The sequence below is a fragment of the Doryrhamphus excisus genome, linkage group LG1, assembly GCF_037039965.1.
Source record: "Doryrhamphus excisus strain RoL-2023G ecotype Guam linkage group LG1, RoL_Dexc_Guam_v1.1, whole genome shotgun sequence".
Taxonomy (NCBI): domain Eukaryota; kingdom Metazoa; phylum Chordata; class Actinopteri; order Syngnathiformes; family Syngnathidae; genus Doryrhamphus; species Doryrhamphus excisus.
In genome coordinates, this window is record NC_136357.1 from 16,080,930 (window position 1) to 16,101,060 (window position 20,131).

Here is a 20,131-nt window from a genome sequence, read left to right on the forward strand (position 1 = left end):
AACTGAGACAACATTCAAACTTTCACAACGTTATGTCATAACATAGCAAAATGTAATCAAAAATTTACTATTATGTCATAACCACATCTGGTTATAAAGCAGGGGTCTCAAACTCAATTTACCTGGGGGCCACTGGAGCTAGGGTCTGGGCGTGGCTGGGCCACATCAGGTTTTCCAAAAAAAAAAAAAATATTAAAAACAGAAAAATGAACTAGAAAAGCTCTGATAAAACATTCAACTGTTCTCAAATATCTTAATTTTTATTTTTCTACACAAAATAAGAAATAAGAAATAAAATAAATAAACAAATCAAGAATAAAGAAAATCAATCAATCAGTAATAAATATAATAAAATGGCAAATAATAAAAACTTAAGAAACCACATATAGTTGGTGGGTAGACAAATTATTTTTTTCAGATTAAAATGAACAAAGCATTATTAGAGCCCTGTAGACATGACAAAACACGACTATAGTCACATTTATACTCTTTTTTTATTTACAACATATTGCGCAACTGCAGGGTCTTGAGACACATGCTAACTCGCAAACTCGAGAGCTAGCGACCTAAACGGTAGCCTTCAAGTTATTTCCTTTAAACTTAAATAGCCAAAAACGTACCACTTCCACACGGATAGGGAGGATAACTATTAACAGTTATTTAACCTTTAACATGAACATTAATCAAACGTAATAATTTTTTCTGGGTACATGATACCATACAGCATCCATATCAAACTTGCGCGGGCCGCACTAACATTAAACTTTCATATCAAGGCGGGGGCCTCAAACTAGTGTCCTGCGGGCCACATTTGGCCCACGGGCCGCATGTTTGAGACCCCTGTTATAAAGGAAGATGTTATCCAACTGAAGTTTTGTTATCCAATTGATTTTTTTCCGCCTCCTCCCTTAGGCCCTCCCCCTCCTGTGTCACTATTTAAGCTCATGCAGGCAGTACTGGCAAGCCGATAGCAGCGAGACATCGGAGCCGTGTATTTGGCAAGCAAGGTGTCACCAGAGTTGTCATACTGGACCAGTCCTGGTACTCGTACACCCACTGGTTCCCCATGGCGTCCTCTCACGTGATGAAGGACGACCAGGAGCCACTTCCCAGGATGCAGCCTGCCATGATGATGTTCTCCAGCAAGTACTGGAGCCGCCGTGGCCTCTCCTTTGATTCGGCCATGCTGGACCAACGGCCACCTCTGCGTCACACAGGCGGACAGATGGTGACCTCCATCTTCATCCATCACTGTCATCTTTTTTGTCTTGTGACTCATTGAAGTTCATGTGACATGAGTATTTCTTCACGTGTGTGCAGTCGCGGCGCCCATCCTTCAGTCCCATCAGTGAGACTTGTGCAGGGCCGAGTCAGGCAGTGGTATTCTCTTTGAAGAATGAGGTCGGTTGTCTGGTCCGAGCTCTGCGACTCTTCCAGGTGAAACTTCATCGTCATTGTTGAGGTCAGCTGGTGTGTGTCACATGACTCTCCTACAATTTTTTCCCCCTCCTTTGCAGGAGAAGCGGGTCAACCTGAACCATATCGAGTCACGTGCGTCCAAACGTGTGAGCAACGAGGTGGAAATCTTTGCTGATTGCAGCTGCAGCAAGAAGGACTTCAACGAGCTGCTGGAGCTTCTCAAAGATCATGTCAACATCCTGTCCTTCAACACACCCGCTCATGTATGGGCCGCCCAGGCAGGTGAGCTCACCTCCCGACGTCAGGCGTTCCCAATTAGACAACATCTCCATCCTCATTTAGGTTATGATCCTCAGGTTATGTTGTCAGCTGTATGTTGTCATGTCATGTTATCATCATGTTCCCCTAGTGTAATTTCATCAAGTTATTATATCATCTTCATGTTATCATGCCATCATTGTGTGTCATCTCATCTTGTTATCTTCATGTTTTAGCCACATTAAGTTAATCATCCTATCCTTATGTTATCATCATGTCATTCTCATTTGCCATCCTGGTGTCATCCCTGTTATCATCTCATACTCGTGTTGTCATCAGCATGTTGTTGATGATGTCGTCATTTTGTATCTTCTCATCTTGCCCTCCGTATGTCATCTTGCCCTCATCCTCATCTCATTCCTGTTATCCGATTCTCATGTTATCAGCATGTCATTGATCGTGTCATCTCATCTTGTTATCTGTATGCCATCTTATCATCCTTGTGATGTTCTCATCCTAATGCAATCGTCTCTTCCTCTGTTCTGAGCACGTCATCATTCTCATTTGCCATCCTGGTGTCATCCCTGTTATCATCTCATACTCGTGTTGTCATCAGCATGTTGTTGATGATGTCGTCATTTTGTATCTTCTCATCTTGCTGTCCGTATGTCATCTTGCCCTCATCCTCGTCTCATTCCTGTTATCCGATTCTCATGTTATGAGCATGTCATTGATCGTGTCATCTCATCTTGTTATCTTCATGTTTTAGCCACATTAAGTTAATCATCCTATCCTTATGTTATCATCATGTCACCCTTTGTTCTTGGTGCGTCATCATTCTCATTTGCCGTCCTGGTGTCATCCCTGTTATCATCTCGTACTCGTGTTGTCATCAGCATGTTGTTGATGTTGTCGTCATTTTGTATCTTCTCATCTTGCTCTCCGTATGTCATCCTGCCCTCATCCTCATCTCATTCCTGTTATCCGATTCTCATGTTATCAGCATCATTGTGATGTTCTCATCCTAATGCAATCGTCTCTTCCTCATGTTATTATATGATCATCCCATGTTAGTGTGTCATCTCCGTGTTGTGTCATCCCATTCTCACATTATCATGTCCTCATTATCATATTATTGTCCTTGTGTACCATGTCATCCTCATGCAGTCAGAGAGACAAAGGTGGCGTGTTTGTGTTGATGCTAGATGATGAAGAAGTTCCATGGTTCCCCATGAAGATCTCTGAGCTGGATCAGTGTTCCCACAGAGTTTTGATGTATGGATCTGAGTTGGATGCTGACCACCCGGTAGGTTGTGTGTTGTGTTTCTATGTGAGGAAAATGGTGGACCGACAATGCCCACTGTGTGTGTTTAACGTTCTTCTGCTTTGTGCTCTTAGGGCTTTAGAGATGAACTTTACCGCCAGCGGAGGAAGTATTTTGTGGAGGTGGCCATGAAGTACAAGTTGTAAGCTCGCCTTTTCCACATTCATCCAGCATGGAAAAGCTCTCTTTTTCTTTAAGTGGGCTAATTATTTGTAGCGGTCAGCCCATCCCTCGCATCGAGTACACTGCAGAGGAGGTGCGCACGTGGGGTGTGGTCTTCAGGGAGCTCAACAAGCTGTACCCGACTCACGCCTGCCAAGAGTACCTGAAGAACCTCCCCTTACTCAGTCAGCACTGCGGCTACCGTGAGGACAACATTCCTCAGCTGGAAGACGTCTCACTTTTCCTCAGAGGTCACATGCTCGTCTCAACCCTAGTGTGACCTCCAGTCTTGTCACTGACCATCATGTCACTTCCTGTTTCATGTCACTGACAATCATGTCACATGACTTCTCCCAGTTACATCATGTTCTATCCAGGCACACGACTCCTAGATGTGAGACCTCGACTCATATCATCCCCGGTCACATGACCTTGCAGTTGTCACCCCAAATCATATCATGTGTCTGAGTTATTTCACCTCGTCATCCCTCCATGGTGTCCCTCATTCACAACCCCCCCAGCTACATCCTCAATTCATTTAACCTCCAGTTATGTCACCCCGGTCCCATGACCTCCAGTGTCACCTTGAGTAAAAAGGTCCACCATATTTGTTGTGTTCCAGAGAGGTCCGGCTTCACTGTGCGACCCGTTGCCGGCTACCTGTCACCTCGGGACTTCCTTGCGGGTTTGGCCTACAGAGTCTTCAACTGTACCCAGTATGTCCGTCACAGCACCGACCCGCTATACACCCCTGAACCGTGAGCCTCATACGCAAACCTCTTTATGATTCTGAACCACTTTGCAAATGATCCAGGATCCAGCAGAGTTTTTTTTTGTTGATGCTTTCGTCTTTCAGGGACACGTGTCACGAGCTTCTGGGTCATGTTCCTCTTCTGGCTGATCCCAAGTTTGCTCAGTTCTCCCAGGAGATCGGTTTGGCATCTCTCGGAGCTACTGATGAGGATGTGCAGAAGCTGGCCACGGTGAGTGTGGATGCTCAACAAGAGTCCAGAGTGTGTCTTTGTGGTGACATGGTTGTGTGTGGGTGTGTGTGCCTTGTCAGTGTTACTTCTTCACCATCGAGTTTGGCCTCTGCAAACAAGAAGGTCGACTGAGAGCGTACGGTGCCGGATTGCTATCATCTATTGGAGAACTAAGGGTAATACACACATACGTACACATATAGTACGCAGGCACAAAGTGTAAAAGCTGTATTCTACTAGTGACGTGCAGCCAGGCACCTGTCATCATGAAAAATACAAAAATTATTAAGATAAATAATATTTATCAAAGGCGGCACGGCGGTCGAGTGGTTAGCGCGCAGACCTCACAGCTAGGAGACCAGGGTTCAATTCCACCCTCGGCCATCTCTGTGTGGAGTTTGCATGTTCTCCCCGTGCATGCGTGGGTTTTCTCCGGGTACTCCGGTTTCCTCCCACATTCCAAAAACATGCTAGGTTAATTAGCCACTCCAAATTGTCCATAGGTATGAATGTGAGTGTGAATGGTTGTTTGTCTATATGTGCCCTGTGATTGGCTGGCCACCAGTCCAGGGTGTACCCCACCTCTCGCCCAAAGACAGCTGGGATAGGCTCCAGCACCCCCCGCGACCCTCGTGAGGAAAAAGAGGTAGAAAATGAATGAATGAATGAATATTTATCAACTGAACTCTATTAGAAATGTTTGTTTATTCATCCCCATCTATGGGGGCAAGCATTGTGTGCATTGTGTGTTGGGTGGCGGTCAACGGCGGGTGCCTGGGTGACCTGGTCTTTGGCGGCCAAATCTGGTTCTAGGGACATGGAATGTCACTTCTCTGGTGGGGAAAGAGCTTGAACTTGTGTGAGAGGTTGAGACATTCCGACCAGATATAGTTGGACTCACCTCGACCCACTGTCTGGGTTCTGGAACCAAACTCCTCAAGATGGGCTGGACCTTGTTCTACTCTGGAGTTGCTGCAGGGGAAAATGTCAGGCGGCGAGCTCATCCCCGGGCTGGGGAAAGGGTCCTGACTGTTGTTTGTGCTTACATGCCAAACGGCAGCTCAGAGTACCCGGCCTTCTTGGAGTCCATCAGGTGGGTCCTGGAGAGCACCTCAGCAACTGCCATGAGGGCAATGACTGTGTGACTTGGAGGGGCATGATTGGGAGGAACGGCCTCTCCCTGATCTGAACCTGTGTGGTGTGATGTTACTCAATGCGAGCCACAGTTTGTCCATAACTAACACCGTGTTCAAACATAAAGATGTGCATAAGTGCACTTGGCACCAGGACACCCAAGACCGCAGGTCTATGATCGACTTTGTAGTCGTATTATCAGACCTGCGTCTGCATGTTCTGGGCGCACAGGTGAAGAGATGGGCTGAGCTGGGATGCTGGACAGAACTGGGAGACCCAAACAGGTAGTTAGGGTGTGCTGGAAACGTCTGGCAGAGTCTCCTGTTCGTCGAGTCTTCAACTCTCACCTCCGGCAGAGCTTCACCTGCATCCCGGGGGAGGACCGGGATAGCAGTACCCGGTTTACACTGATTACAGTGGGAACGGGTGCCTGCTGACCTCAACTGGGGATGGAGTCAGACGGTGGAAGGAATACTTTGAGGCCCTTCTCAATCCCACTGACATACCTTCCTTTTTTTCCCAACCGGTCTACTTGTACTTTGTGGACTTGGGAAAGGCATTCAACTGTGTCCCTTGCGGTGTCCTTTGGGGGGTGCTCCGGGAGTATGGAATTGGGGGGCGCGCTACTACGTGCCATCTGGTCCTTGTACAACTGGGGCAGGAGCTTGGTTCGCAATGCCAGTAGTAAGTCGAGTCTGTTTACAGTGAACGTTGGCCTCCGCCAAGGCTGCCCTTTGTCACCGATTCTGTTCACAATTTTGATGGACAGAATTTCTAGGCGCAGCCAAGGTGTTGAGGGAGTCTGGTTTTTACCAGATCAATTTACCAGTCGATCTATGTTCCCACCCTCACCTATGGTCATGAGCTTTGGTCATGACCCAAAGAATGAGATTGCGGATACAGGCGGCTGAAATGAGTTTCCTCTGTAGGGTAGCTGGACTCACCCTAAGAGATAGGGTGAAGAGCTCAGTCATTCGGGAGGGAATCAGAGTAGAGCTGATTCTCCTTCACATCGAGAGGAGCCAGTTGAAGTGGCTTGGGCATCTAGTCCGGATACCTCCCATACACCTCCCTGGTAAGGTGTTCCGGGCATTCCCAGCCGGGAAAAGGCCCCGGGGCAGACCTAGGACACGCTGGATGGATTATGTCTCACAGCTGGCCTGGGAACAGCTGGAGGAGGTGGCCGGGGACTGGGAAGTCTGTGCTTCCCTACTGAGACTGGATGGATGGATGTTTAACATAATTCCAATCATTTTTTAAACTTTGGCTGAGTTGGTTCATGGCACCTGTTAGTGTGTCTGCATGGTGCCAATAATATAATGTTGCAGAGAATATTATACACCATGACTTTCTAAAGCCTGTGTAATGTCTTTAACGTAAGTGTGAAGTCATTATTCTTGCAAATTGGACAATACATAGAAATGTCATACGGGAGTCACTTGCAGTTCCGCTTCCTCCTGAAACGGTGGTGGTGTGTGAGAGCTTTAAGATGCTCCTTCCACAGAGGAAAAACGTCAGATGCATTAAATATATTTTATGTTCGGCTGAATGAATGAGTGAAATTGACTGCTAAGATGGAGGATTTTATACCCAAACTCACCAGGTGTTGATCAGACGTTTACAACAATGTCAGGACTTCTCCTGGAGAAAGAAATGCTGCATGTACATTATATACAAATAAAAGGTATGAACACAAATGGGTCTAACAAGTATGTGAAAAATGTTTAACCAAAATGAATTATTCTCCTCTTTCTTATGTTATCCTCTTAATGAGGAACCTGTATTAACACAAAAAGTCAGTGCCTCAACGCATGTCACTGTGTTCTACACCATTGGTCCACAATTTTTTTTCAGCCCACAGACCGACCGAATTTGTTAGCATTTACTATATAAATCAATAAATTCAATTATTTACATTGTTATTATTATTTACAATTTTTAAATTATTTTTTAAACTGTACCTATTATGCTTTTACCTTTAAATGTAGTTAGAATGTTATAATATCGTGTTAAAAAATACCAAAGTTTCAGATAATGAGGTTTGCGCATTTGAAAGTGAGTCCTGAAAAAACTTTGGGATGGCTCTGAGAGTTTTTTTTTCTCACACCAGATCACTGACTTCACAGTGAGCCTTGTGAAGTCACCTGCTGGATGGAGCCTTATATGGGCATGCCTGAGTACAAGCTGTTAGCTGTACAGGCTAAGTGGAGCAATCACAGCAGGTTGGACCTGCCTGGAAGTGGGCTGTGGGTGGAATAAATTAAAACAGACCATTTTGGAAATTCAATGAAATAAATCTGGAATAGGTGCAGATCCAGAGATCTTGAGTCCTCAACTCAATACAAAGAACCAAAAATGAGCATAATAGGGCCCTATTAAAATCTTTTTTTAATAATTGTTGAAAGTTTTCCCCCTGGTAGTTGGGTACCTTTGTTCGACACGTGTTCTGGTTCTTCTTCTTTTTTCTCCCCAAGCATGCTTTGTCAGAGCAGGCCTGTGTGAAGACCTTTGACCCCAAGACCACCTGCAGCCAGGAATGTCTCATCACAACCTTCCAGGAAGTTTACTTTGTCTCCGAAAGCTTTGAGGAGGCAAAACAGAAGATGCGGTAAACTTCTAGCTAAACTTGCTCATTACTTACTTTTGCACATACACACGGTATTGAAGGGTGAGATTAAAAGGTGACAATATTAATTGTTAAATATTGAAAACACAACTATAGTCACAGTTATACTTTTTTTATTTACAACATATTGCGCAACTGCAGGGTCTTGAGACACATGCTAACTTGCAAACTAGAGAGCTAGCGACCTAAACGGTAGCCTTCAAGTTATTTCCTTTAAACTTAAATAGCCAAAAACTTACCACTTCCACACGGATAGGGAGGATAACTATTAACAGTTATTTAACCATTAACATGAACATTAATCAAACGTAATAATTTTTTCTGGGTACATGATACCATACAGCATCCATATCAAACTTGCGCGGGCCGCACTAACATTAAACTTTCATATCAAGGCGGGGGCCTCAAACTAGTGTCCTGCAGGCCACATTTGGCCCGCGGGCCGCGTGTTTGAAACCCCTTGTCTACAATCTATTTGTTTTCTTTATGTAACCACACATCACCATAAATAATTCATAGTGGCAGCGACAACTGCCATCATTATTTAAACTTTCATAAATTTTAGTTTTTGTTTCAATTTGTGGAAAAATATCAAACAATCAAATGCATCGTGCTTAGTCCATGCATGCAAAGGTATAAAATATTTCATTATGCATGGTTTTATGACTAAAATAAAAAAAGTGTATTTGTCCAGTTGAGTTGTTTTCTTAAAATTAAAAGTAATATTAAAATATTTTCTCGTCCCATTCTCGTCAACTTAATACTGTATATCGTCTCGTGAGATGCATGTATCATGATACCTCAAGTCAGTATTACCACTACTCATGCTGATTAGTATACTTACTTATCTTCTACTACTAATACTACGGTGCTGCTACTACTGCTACCCATGCTTACTACTACTTACCAACCGACTAATACTATGACAACACATGCTTGTTTATACTTATTTACTTGGTACTACTAACTGCCCATTCATATTACTACTTTACTGCTATTTACTACTCATTTACATACCAATAGTACTACTAAAACACGACTATTACTACTTATTTAACACATGCTTATTACTTCCTACCTCAAACTACTCCACATGCTTATTACTACAATTTATTTACTACTAATTTAGCTACTAGTACTACTACTATACAACACAGGCTTACTACTACTTTTACTCTTACTACAACCTATTGCTACTTATTTACCTGCTAGTATCACAACACATGCTTAGAACCACTTAGAACCACTACACTACTACTACTACTAAGTACTAGTACTGTTAAGTACTTATTACTAGTACTACCACATACTCACCAAACATGGCCATGCCCTATGGTTGCACTGCTTGTTTTTTGTGCAGGGAGTTTGCAAAGACCATCAAGCGTCCATTCTCGGTGTACTACAACCCGTACACTCAGAGCGTGGACCTCCTCAAAGACACCAGGAGCATCGAGAACGTGGTGCAGGACCTTCGCAGCGACCTCACCACCGTGTGTGACGCTCTGGGCAAGATGAACACCTACATGGGCATCTGAATTGACACCACTGCTTCTTGACGTCATCCCTCACATGATAATGGTCATGTCCAAAGCCTTGACAACAGCGACGTACATACTACGTGTTCATGAACATCCATTAAATGTGTCAGTCTTTAAGCAACAGTGTTTTCCTGACACCCACCACATTCGAGAACACACCACATCCAGCCCGCCAAGTGTTTCAATCCGGCCCACCAGTTGATTCCAAATGATTGTAATTAAACCAGGTGGACTGTTAAAATGATAAGCTTAAACTAATGTGTGTATCAACTGGGCAACTGAGTCAAAATCTTAAGACCACTTGGAAAATAACTAGAATTGACCTTTTGCAGATTTGGAACATAGTGAAGTTTTGAATAGAGCTCCAATATGCCAAAATTAGATGGGAGTGTGACATTTTTTCTCATCAGAGAATAAACCTTTTTTCCATCTTTCAATGTGTCATTGAAGGAGTTATTGCACTGTAGTCAGCACCAGTAAGCACCTTCATTTGGGTCAAGGACAGACAGCCAATCAGATCCTCCGGCTCGGTGCAGGTGTAATTTTTTTGGGTCTACTACTTGACTTTTTTGTTCCGAACTTAAACTTTTGATCAGATGAAAAAAAACCTATTTCATTTTTTCCAATTTAAAGTTCCAAATGCTTTTTTTGTCCCCCCGCCCCCCTTTGCTTTTGCATATTGCAGCTCTACTTAAAACCTCATTAAGGTCCAAATTTGCTAAATGCATATTCTAGCAATTTTTCTACAGGTCTATATTCATATTTATTGCCTTCCTGACATAAAAGCTGCTTTGAAATTAGGATCTAATTCGAAATATGTTTTTTAATAGAGATTATGTTGTCCTGAGATACAGGAAAATGCATATAACCTGTAACACTGATGGCGTAATGGACACAATGACCGAAGGGTGGCAGTAATGAGCGCCTCGAGTCTACCACACGAACGACCAAGGATCAGCAGGACGAAGAAGAAAATTGTTTTCATTAGCAACAAACTTACAGCTGAATGAAATAATTGTGCGAAGACGGACTAACCAAATCAAAAGAAATCAGGTACATTATTTTTACATTTTCGATTGCTGAGAAATACAAGAAAACACACAATGAGTGTGTTCATTGTAAAGTTTAACGTTTAGACGCAGGAGCTAGCTGCTAGCTTTTCAATGCTAACAGTGTAGGTGGTTTGGTTGAGAGTCAACACCCCCTTTTTCTTGTATTTCTTTCATTGCAACTAATTTTGGTACATTATTTAGCAGCAACGTTTAAGCCTTTGTATACTCAAAATGTGCACAACAGTCTTTTCATTGAAACTATTTCTTGTTTTTTTGTAGTGTAAAAGATGTCTTTTCTACTGGATGACGCCGCAGCAGATGAGCCTGTCAAATACATCACGAACCCCTTGAGAACTACACAAGGTGTGTGTGTCTGTGTAACTCTGTAATGTGTGAAATAGCTATTGGCCTTTGCTCTCCCCAATCAGAACATATGAGAGTGCGTCTGGACCTGTCGCGGGTGTCCAGGAAGGAGCTGGAGGACAACTTCCTGCAGCTGCACGATGACTCGCTGGTTCTCAAGCAACACATCCACCAACAGGAGGACAAGATCAAGAAGTGATTGGCCGACCGACATCAACGGGTCTGTCTAATTTGTGCCACTTTTTAACTTTCAATGTTGTCTCCATCACCTCAACAAATAGATTGGGCACCAAGCTTTTGAGGCTTGTCAAGGACCGTCGTCGGATGGAGCAGCTTGCCAGTGGGGTTGGTCCACCAGTATCAGGGAGGCTGGATGCTGAGAAGGAGGATATGATGGACGAGTTCCAGGAGAAGGTCCGAGCACTTGAAGCAGAGAATGAGAGGCTGAAGCAGCGTTTGTTTGTGGCCAAGCAGCAGCTGCTAGGATCCCCCAATGGAGCTCGCTCGCCTTACCAACGTGTCCAGTCCCGCATCACCCCTGGCCCCAGAAAACAGGATGATGTCTCGTCTCCTTTGCTGACTCCTCCCAGGCGTAGGTCACATGCTTATTTTCTCTGTTGTGGTAGGACGCTGATGATGATGGCAGACAGTTCAACAATATTTGTGTTGTTGTGGTGACACATTTGAACACAGCTTCATTGCTTGTTGACAAATGTTTTCTTCTTGTGTTGACAATTTTAGAATAAGTCAGTAATCGTGGTCTTCGTTCATTTTCTCCACAAAGGTGCCAGAAGTTTGGCAGGTGATGACAGACCTCCAACCGGCCAAGCCTCACCATACATACAGAGCCTGCTGGAAGAGGCCCGCGAAAAGACCCGAAATCTGTGAGCACCATGTCCATTTAACTTAACAGGCATTTGTCACCTTACACATGTTAAGAACACTGGTAGACAAAATCATCGCCACAATTAGAAGACAGTGTGGAAATAATTTTAGGAGGCTATTGCCCCCCATCCTCAACTCTATGCTCTATGTCAGGGGTCTCAAACTCAATTTACCTGGGGGCCGCTGGAGCTAGGGTCTGGGCAAGGCTGGACCGCATCAGGTTTTCCAAAAAAAAAAACAACGCATTTATTAAAAACAGAAAAATATACAAACTTTTTCAGTGCTTTGGTTCCGATTTTCTACAATAAAAGCTCTGATAAAACATTCCACTGTTCTCAAATATCTTAATTTTTATTTTTCTGCACAAAATGAAAAATAAATAAACAAACCAAGAATAAAGAAAATCAATCAATCTGCAATAAATAAATATAATAATAATAATAATAAAACAGCAAATAATAAAAACTTAAGAAACCACATATATTTGGTGGGTATTTTTTTCAGATTAAAATGAACAAAGCATTATTAGAGCCCTGTAGACATGACAAAACACGACTATAGTCACATTTATACTTTTTTTATTTACAACATATTGCGCAACTGCAGGGTCTTGAGACACATGCTAACTCGCAAACTAGAGAGCTAGCGACCTAAACGGTAGCCTTCAAGTTATTTCCTTTAAACTTAAATAGCCAAAAACCTACCACTTCCACACGGATAGGGAGGATAACTATTAACAGTTATTTAACCTTAAATTTTTTCTGGGTACATGATACCATACAGCATCCATATCAAACTTGTGCGGGCCGCACTACCATTAAACTTATATATCAAGGCGGGGGCCTCAAACTAGTGTCCTGTGGGCCACATTTGGCCCGCGGGCCGCGTGTTTGAGACGCCTGCTCTATGTTATTTCAGCAAACAATTCCAATTCTAGTCCAACTCAAATTACTGATTGTTGCAAATTTTTTTCTGGGAGGGAGGACTCTAGGCCTTCTTGAACGGACCATTACCGCTGTTGCTGTCATTATGGGACCATGACTGTTGTTGATAAAACTGTCGTTGCACCCATTGTTTTCTCCACCCTCAACCCATCTATGCTGTATTTGTTGTCTCTTTTGACCGCTCTATCTCAAACCCAGCGGTTTGAACCCAGACCATCTTCCAACAGAACCTGAGGTTTTTATCATAGAGGGAGTTTTTGCTTGCTTCCGTCACCAAGTGCTTGTTCAGGTGCTTAACCCTCCTCTTGTGTTAGGGTCGACACCGACCCATTTTACATTTTAATGCATAAAAGGAATCACATAACATTTGTTTATTGCATCAAGGCTTTTTGACTTTGTCAGGAAACTCTATTTCAACAAAATATAACAAAAAATATAATTTTTACAACATTTTAAAATGGTCTGGTTGAAATTATGACCACTGTATTGTTAGGGTCGGTTTCGACCCGGTTATAATAATATGACTATAAAGCAATATTTTGAGCCACAACTGAAATCACAAGTGTACAATTAGCCAACACAATGAAAACTAGATCCTCTTCCCATCTTCAGGGGATTCTCATTTTTACTGGACTTTAAAAACAAAGTCCAGACATGTGAGGTGAATTCACTCATTTGACGGGCTGATTTCACATTTACAATTTGGATCATGGAAAGAATGGCAAGAAGTACAGTGAACCAAGATCTGGACCTGTTCTGCTTTTTGATTTCAGTTTATACTAAAGTTCTGTTGCTGAAAACAATAACTTTTTCTACCTTTTCTTGACATTAATATATATGGGTCAAAATTGACCCGAACACCATAGATGTTTCTTTAGTGATTAATACTAAAATGAGAAAATAAATAAAACTAATTGATTTAAGAGATATGTTCTATAGCTCTCAGTAATAGCCAGGTAACAAAACCGACCCGGTAACATGAGAGATGATACCAGAAAGCTAACACAAGAGGAAGGTTAATGACTGAGGATCATGGTTCGAGACCTGCTCCATGTGTACAGTGCCTTTGTACAACTTCTGCTGTGAATTGGCACTACATCGGTAAAATGATACGATGATGGTTGTTTCTTTCGTGCGGCAGAGAGAACGTGATTGAGTCGCAACTGAGGCGCATTGCGCAGCTGGAGGAGGAGAAGCAGGTGGCTCTTCAGCAACAAAACAAGTCAGAACTCAGGTGAAACACGCTTTCTACACCCGTGGTGGTGGTGGCGATGATGATGGTGTTGCCAATGATTACGTGATACTTGGCTGTTGGCTGGCAGGTCGCAGATCAACAGCAACGTCACCATGATCAAATTGCAGAAGCAGCTATCAGAAAGATCCAATGCCATCGTGGAGCTACAGGGCCGTTTCCTGCACCTGCAAGAGGTGACTCTTTAAAGCAGAGCACTGTCGTATGGAGTTGACAAAAACAACTTGTTTTGCAATATGTCCTTTTAAAAAAGTGCTCCTGTTAAATAGAAGATCTTTGAATAGTAGTCTTGCAATAGGGCACTATTATAGAGATATTTAACCAGTGTAAACACATTGATTGTGATGTCATTTCATTAATTCATTTCTACCGCATATTTCTACCGCATTTTCTACCGTACACCCTGGACTGGTGGCCAGCCAATCACAGGGCACATACGTATAGACAAACAACCATTCACACTCACATTCATACCTATGGACAATTTGGAGTCGCCAGTTAACCTAACATGTTTTTGGAATGTGGGAGGAAACCGGAGTACCCAGAGAAAACCCCGCAGAACATGCAAACTCCACACAGAGATGGTGGAATTCAAATCTCCTTGCTGTGTGGCCTACGCGCTAACCGCTCGGACGCCATGCAGCCTGTGATGTCATTTGATTTTTTTTAGGGTATCTTTGTCGTATTAGAAATTTAGTAAGAATAATAGTGAAGGTAGTAGTCGGGCCTCACCGATTCTTAATTCTGAAAATGTGTCAATTTTATTTAATTTACTTGAATAGCTCTGCTTTAACCAGGGTTCAATTCCACCCTCGGCCATCTCTGTGTGGAGTTTGCATGTTCTCCCCGTGCATGCGTGGGTTTTCTCCGGGTACTCCAGTTTCCTCCCACATTCCAAAAACATGCTAGGTTAATTGGCGACTCCAAATTGTCCATAGGTATGAACGTGAGTGTGAATGGTTGTTTGTCTATATGTGCCCTGTGATTGGCTGGCGACCAGTCCAGGGTGTACCCCGCCTTTCGCCCGAAGACAGCTGGGATAGGCTCCAGCACCCCCCGTGACCCTCGTGAGGAAAAGCGGTAGAAAATGAATGAATGAATGAGCTCTGCTTTAAAGTGGCTATGTGTATTTTGGAGGTTGACAAGATGGAGTAGCGTATGGACCATGTTTTGCAGAGTCAGCGCACACAGAAAGCGTGCTATGACGCAGCCACGGCCAAGGTGGCCGAGCTGTCATCTCAGCTGAAGGATGAACATCTGAAGAGCGTGGAGCTGAGGACGCAGCTACAGAGCTCGCAGGTGTCACAAGCCAAGTTACAGCAGGTACTTGTGCTTCTTTGCGTTCCTTTGGACCCGCCCCTGCCACCGCCGCTGATCACTCTATCCACCATCAGTTACAGGAGCAACTCAGCGAGGCGGAGCAGGAAAAGGAGCTGCTAAAGGAGCAAAACGAGAAACTGGTCAACAGGTGAGGCGCTGTGCTGAAGGCTCCTCTCACGCTGACAGAGCATGCTATGACAATGTGTGTCTTGTTGCAGCATGTTTGACGTGTCTCAGCAGCAGAAGTGGAGCGTTCAAGAGCAGCAACTCAAGCAGCACATCGCGCAGCTGGAGACAGCATTGCAGGCTGACCTTCATGACAAGAACCAAATTCTGGACAAGGTCAAGGCTGAGAGGGGTGCGTGACTTCCATATTTGACATGAATTTGCTGCGTCCCCATATGACTTGATGGATAACAATTGGGTTTAATTCGGATTAGACGCTAGTGAGAAGCTGACAGAAGAAAACCAGAAACTTCTTGTTGAGCTTGCAGAGCAGAAGCAGCAGCTGAAGGAGCTCCAATGCCGTGTGGACGTCTACAGCAGGGTGAGAAGGGTTGCCATATTACGGTCCTATCTTGTGTTACACGCTTGTCTACTTTTTTTGTAGACCAAGGAGTACGATGTGGCTGAACTAACGGAAGCTCTGCTGCTCATCAAGGTGAGGTGTGGCCGTGGCGACCTTCTAACCATAAAAGAAGAGTACCACTATCATTCTCATCACGTCTCCCTACAGGAACGTAAATCTCAACGTGGCGGGGAGTTGAGCTTCCTCCAGGAAGGCCAGAACGGTCCAAGTGATGGCAGAATCAGCGAACAAGATGCTCATGCTGAAACCATCCAGGAGTTGGAGAAGGTCAGACAGCTGCTGACCATGGAAAGCAAAATCAGTAGTGACCTCAAGGTACCAACAGATCTTTCAAAAGATCCTCACCACTTTGGGTTCCACTGGCAAGCTGACGAGACCCAAGTGCTAAAGCTAACTGTGCCGTATTTGCAGGCGGAGCTAGACATCGTCCAGAAGAAGGTGGAGCGTGACAAAAGCACTTATACGCAGCAGCTGGAACATCACACACAGATGGCAGCCGCCAAGGATGCCAAACTCCACAAACTGCAGGGTACTCATCTTCAACAACATTCCCTGTGGTTACTATGGCAACACCAGGTGGCGTTGCGAGGTTCTTAAGTTCATGTGACTTCCTGTGACAGCTCAGCTGCGAGATGTTGCCTACGGCTCCGTCTTCAAAGCCAATATTCCAGATGAAGATGCAATGCTCCATCTAGAAGAGGAAGAGAACCTTGTGGAGCTTCAGATAGTCGGTGCCACACTGACGCCAGATGCCCTGGAGACTCTGGGCGACCCTGCCCCCGCCACCTTTTGCACTTATGCCTTCTACCTCTTTGACCTGCATGCCACTCCGGTGGTGACGGGCCCGGCTCCCAAATATGGCTTCACGTCAAAATACGTGGTGAGCCCGGATGACAACTTCCTGGAATACCTCCATAGGCACTCTGTGAGGGTGGAGCTGCACCAGGCTCTTGGACTCAAGTGGAGGACGGTGGCCAGCGCGCAGCTTCACCTGCACCGACTCCTCCAGAAGGACGGGATGGTGGCCGGGAGCCTTCCGCTGGTTGGTGAGTACTTCCTTTGCCCTGATATGATGTCCTTTCCATGAAGTGCGACATCATAATCATTGGTCACATTCAGGAAGTTCTGGTGAGGAGGGCTTGTTCGGATCTCTGGACTACTGGATCAAGCTGCGTGTTCCCATCACAGAAAGTGGCCGTCTGTACAAAGACAGACTGATGGCGGCTGGAAGCCATGATGGGCAGGTACCTGTATCCGCCTAGACAACATGAGGTCCTTTTCAATCATGATCTGTTTCATTTAGTTTACATCATAAGCATGTTCCATATTCAGTCCAGGTTGGAGACACAAAAGCCATCTCCGGTTCCATCAGGAACCAGCAGTTGGAATGAACTGGACATCAGTGTGCGCAGCTGCAAAAAGCTCCAGTCCAGATCCTTCATTCAGCCCAGCCCCTATGTGGTCTACAAGTTCTTCCACTTCCCAGACTACCCCACCTCAACCGTGCACGACTGCTATGACCCTCACTTCAGTGACATCAAGTCCTACTCGGTTGCGATGGATGCCTGTTTGGATCAGTACCTGCGGTCCGAGGCACTTAACCTTTACGTGTTTGACTACAAGGAGGAGCAGAAGGACGTTTATCTGGGCAAAGCTGGTATTCCTTTGGAGTTGCTGGTCCAGGACAAGGAGATCTCAGGTGAGTCTTCACGTGTCTGCTGTTCTTTTTTTTCTTTGGAGCACCTCCTGATGGTATTCCCGGTTTCGTTTTTAGGTGAGTTTGATCTCTATGACTTTTCTGGACGCCACGTGGGCCACATTGATGTTGCACTCAAGTGGAAGTTTCCCTACGTCACTCCACCGGGCCTGCTCCAGACCACTATAAAGTCTGCAGTCTTCCCAGTGGAAAAGCCAGTGGAGGAAGTGCGAGGCAGCAAAAAGGAGACCAAGGAAAGCCAAGGCCACTTTGATTCCTCTCCCTCTCATTCTGACACCATTGCCTCAAAGGTCAGGACACAAGGTCAACTATGGGCACTTATTTGTTTGCAAATGTCCTAATGTCTTCTGTCCGCCCTGCCTAGGAAGCGCTACTAAAGTCCACAAAGAAAAATCTGGGTAAAGAGCCACAGGCTGCCAGAAGAGTCACCTTCCTGGAAGACACACCTCTTGTCCAGCAGGTGGCGGTCTCTTAAAAACGGCACACAAAGATTATATGCAGCATGTCTATTGATGCCACAATTATTCATGAAAATCATGAATTGATCTTCCTCTTTTAGGCGTCGTCCAGGACGGTTCCCAGCCCAGCAGACGAAGAAGAAGAGGAAGACGAAGAGGAAGATGAAGAGGAAGATGAAGAGGAAGAAGAAGAGGAAGAAGAAGAAGAAGAGGAGGATGAATCTTCTGTGCTCTCTGAAGGGCAGCTGGTGCCTTCAAGCTCCCAAGGCACCTCGGAACTGTGCGATATCAACCAAGACGTTCTTCAAGGTGAATCGTCTTCACCGCGCCCAACTATAAGTCCTCAGCCAAGCTCCTGGTTCTGGTTTTACACCGTCTCACACTGCTGACTCACACATCTTCTCCACAGATGGTGGGATGGCGCCGGGGTGCAGACGAAATCGGAGAGACTCGACTCAGTCTGACAGCGATGACTGCATTGTCCACTGCCTGGCCAGCAGCACGAAGGTCAGTGAACATCTCACCGTGATGGCTCATTATGTCAGGTGGAGACAACATGTTAGTGGGGATCCTTCTCAGGTGTCGGAGCGATTGCGGGTGGAGGTCATGTCTCTCAGCCTGCCGGCAGAGTCTCGGGTGTCAAAGGACAGCAGCATAGTGCGTTTCTTTGTGGAGTACTCCTTTCTGGACATGCCCACAGAAGAGACCCCCCTGTCGTTGCCCAAACCCCCCCCAGGAAAAAGTGTCAGCTTCAACTATAGCAAAGGTGTGAGCTTTTAATATGATGTTTCCTTACTTACATCTTTCTTCTAAAAGCTAAGTTCCTTCCACAGTCATTCCCGTGGACGCTGACACCAACAAGCCAAGACGCCGGCTGCTGAGGGATGTCCTGCAAGGAAAGAACCCACACATGGAGAGGTGAAACCACCCCATGTCTTCCTCCTGGTACTTCTCGCCGTCCTCCGTTCCTAACATTGAAAGTTTGTTGTCGTCGGACAGAATTCGGTTCACAGTGGTGAGCGAGCCTCCAGAGGAGGAGGAGCAGGAGAGGGAATGTGAAGATGTGGGCGTGGCCTTCCTGAACATTCCAGACCTGCTGCACAAACAAGGCAACGTGATGGAGACAAACCTCAATGGTCTGATAATCACCAACTTTCTCATCGCCCAAGCAATATTACTTTATTGTACTTTTTTATTGTACTATTTTTTTACGTGTGATCGATATGGTATCCCACAAGGCTCTATGCTTTGCCTACTAGTATTACTATTCATCCCATTTATACTAAAAAAATACTACATAAATCTATATTTTGTGTGTTGCAGTTATGGACGGAGGAGAGCTGGTAGGAACTCTGAGCGTGTCTTTTGAGGGATTGGAGACTCTGCGTGCCATCATCGATGAGCCGAATGCCGAGCAAAGTTTCCTCTGCTCGCTGTTGCGGTGACATCATCGTTGTCAGTCAGTTGAACGTCAAGACTGACAGTGATCATATGACACAAAATCAGCTAGTTGTGAGATGACACAACAAGATTTGAAGTGACATTTGACCCAAGATGAGGCTGTAGTCGACTGTCAGAATGTAATCCGTGTGACTGAAGACGGTTAGTGGAGTGAAGGAGTACTGTAACTCATCAAACTCTCTCTACTGTCAAGTGGTCACGTGATGGACCACACAGGTTTTTAGTAGGTTAAAATATAAATATTACAAAATCAGCTGCTAGCCTGCAAACAGCTCCAGTCTAGTCCTGGGCCTGGTCTTGGTCCCATGACCTATGTGACCAAGGTAAAGAGGACCCTTCAAGTTTGAGTGAAGTTGCTTTTAAACAAATAAATGTTTTCTATGTGAAAATGAAATCCATGTTGGGAGTGGCTAGGGTGGATGGTGGAGGGAGGGGGCAGGAGGGGGTGCTTGTCACCTCCAGCTGACAAAGACGATTCAGTGGCAGCTGAGGACGGAGACTCACAACAGCAGCAGGTAAAAAACGTGTTTTACATAATTTTCTGTCTGTTTTAGGTACAGTACAGACTTACTTGTTCTAGATTGACATGGTCAAGAGTCATGTATTCTAGAATGACATGATTGGCACCTTCTAGACTGACACAGTT

At 44.8% G+C, this 20,131-nt stretch overlaps 2 protein-coding genes across 3 annotated transcripts; both read left to right on the forward strand.

Moving 5' to 3' along the window:
- Nucleotides 1-369: 369 nt before the first annotated feature.
- On the forward strand, nt 370-9,917 carry tph2 (tryptophan hydroxylase 2 (tryptophan 5-monooxygenase)). 2 transcript variants are annotated; one of them, XM_078791472.1, is made up of 11 exons: nt 370-1,228; nt 1,321-1,437; nt 1,518-1,701; nt 2,883-2,983; nt 3,076-3,143; nt 3,200-3,414; nt 3,786-3,921; nt 4,020-4,146; nt 4,227-4,322; nt 7,755-7,888; nt 9,267-9,917. In XM_078791472.1, exons 1-11 carry the CDS (start codon nt 1,067-1,069, stop codon nt 9,439-9,441), a joined length of 1,515 nt encoding a protein of 504 aa, XP_078647598.1. In that variant the 5' UTR covers nt 370-1,066; the 3' UTR covers nt 9,442-9,917. The 2 variants fall into 2 exon arrangements, with proteins under 2 accessions (XP_078647598.1, XP_057931690.2); XM_058075707.2 differs by having other exon boundaries at nt 3,218-3,414.
- A 416-nt stretch (nt 9,918-10,333) lies between these two features.
- rpgrip1l (RPGRIP1 like) lies at nt 10,334-19,859 on the forward strand. Its single transcript, XM_058075373.2, has 25 exons — nt 10,334-10,497; nt 10,776-10,859; nt 10,925-11,054; nt 11,141-11,451; nt 11,644-11,743; nt 13,830-13,922; nt 14,011-14,116; nt 15,117-15,263; nt 15,335-15,408; nt 15,479-15,618; nt 15,701-15,807; nt 15,871-15,921; nt 15,997-16,164; nt 16,261-16,378; nt 16,470-16,895; nt 16,969-17,093; nt 17,182-17,548; nt 17,624-17,856; nt 17,931-18,026; nt 18,126-18,333; nt 18,434-18,531; nt 18,604-18,790; nt 18,858-18,942; nt 19,024-19,160; nt 19,348-19,859. Exons 2-25 carry the CDS (start codon nt 10,784-10,786, stop codon nt 19,467-19,469), a joined length of 3,705 nt encoding a protein of 1,234 aa, XP_057931356.2. The 5' UTR covers nt 10,334-10,497; nt 10,776-10,783; the 3' UTR covers nt 19,470-19,859.
- The last annotated feature ends 272 nt before the right edge of the window (nt 19,860-20,131 follow it).

Coding starts and splice junctions, on each gene's coding strand:
- tph2 (XM_078791472.1), top strand. CDS start 1,067: ATGGCGTCCTCTCACGTGATGAAGGACGACCAGGAGCCACTTCCCAGG. Junction 2,984..3,075: donor AGTTGGATGCTGACCACCCG/GTAGGTTGTGTG, acceptor TTGTGCTCTTAG/GGCTTTAGAGATGAACTTTA. Junction 7,889..9,266: donor GAGGCAAAACAGAAGATGCG/GTAAACTTCTAG, acceptor TTTTTTGTGCAG/GGAGTTTGCAAAGACCATCA.
- rpgrip1l (XM_058075373.2), top strand. CDS start 10,784: ATGTCTTTTCTACTGGATGACGCCGCAGCAGATGAGCCTGTCAAATAC. Junction 11,744..13,829: donor CGCGAAAAGACCCGAAATCT/GTGAGCACCATG, acceptor TTCGTGCGGCAG/AGAGAACGTGATTGAGTCGC. Junction 17,857..17,930: donor CTGACACCATTGCCTCAAAG/GTCAGGACACAA, acceptor CGCCCTGCCTAG/GAAGCGCTACTAAAGTCCAC.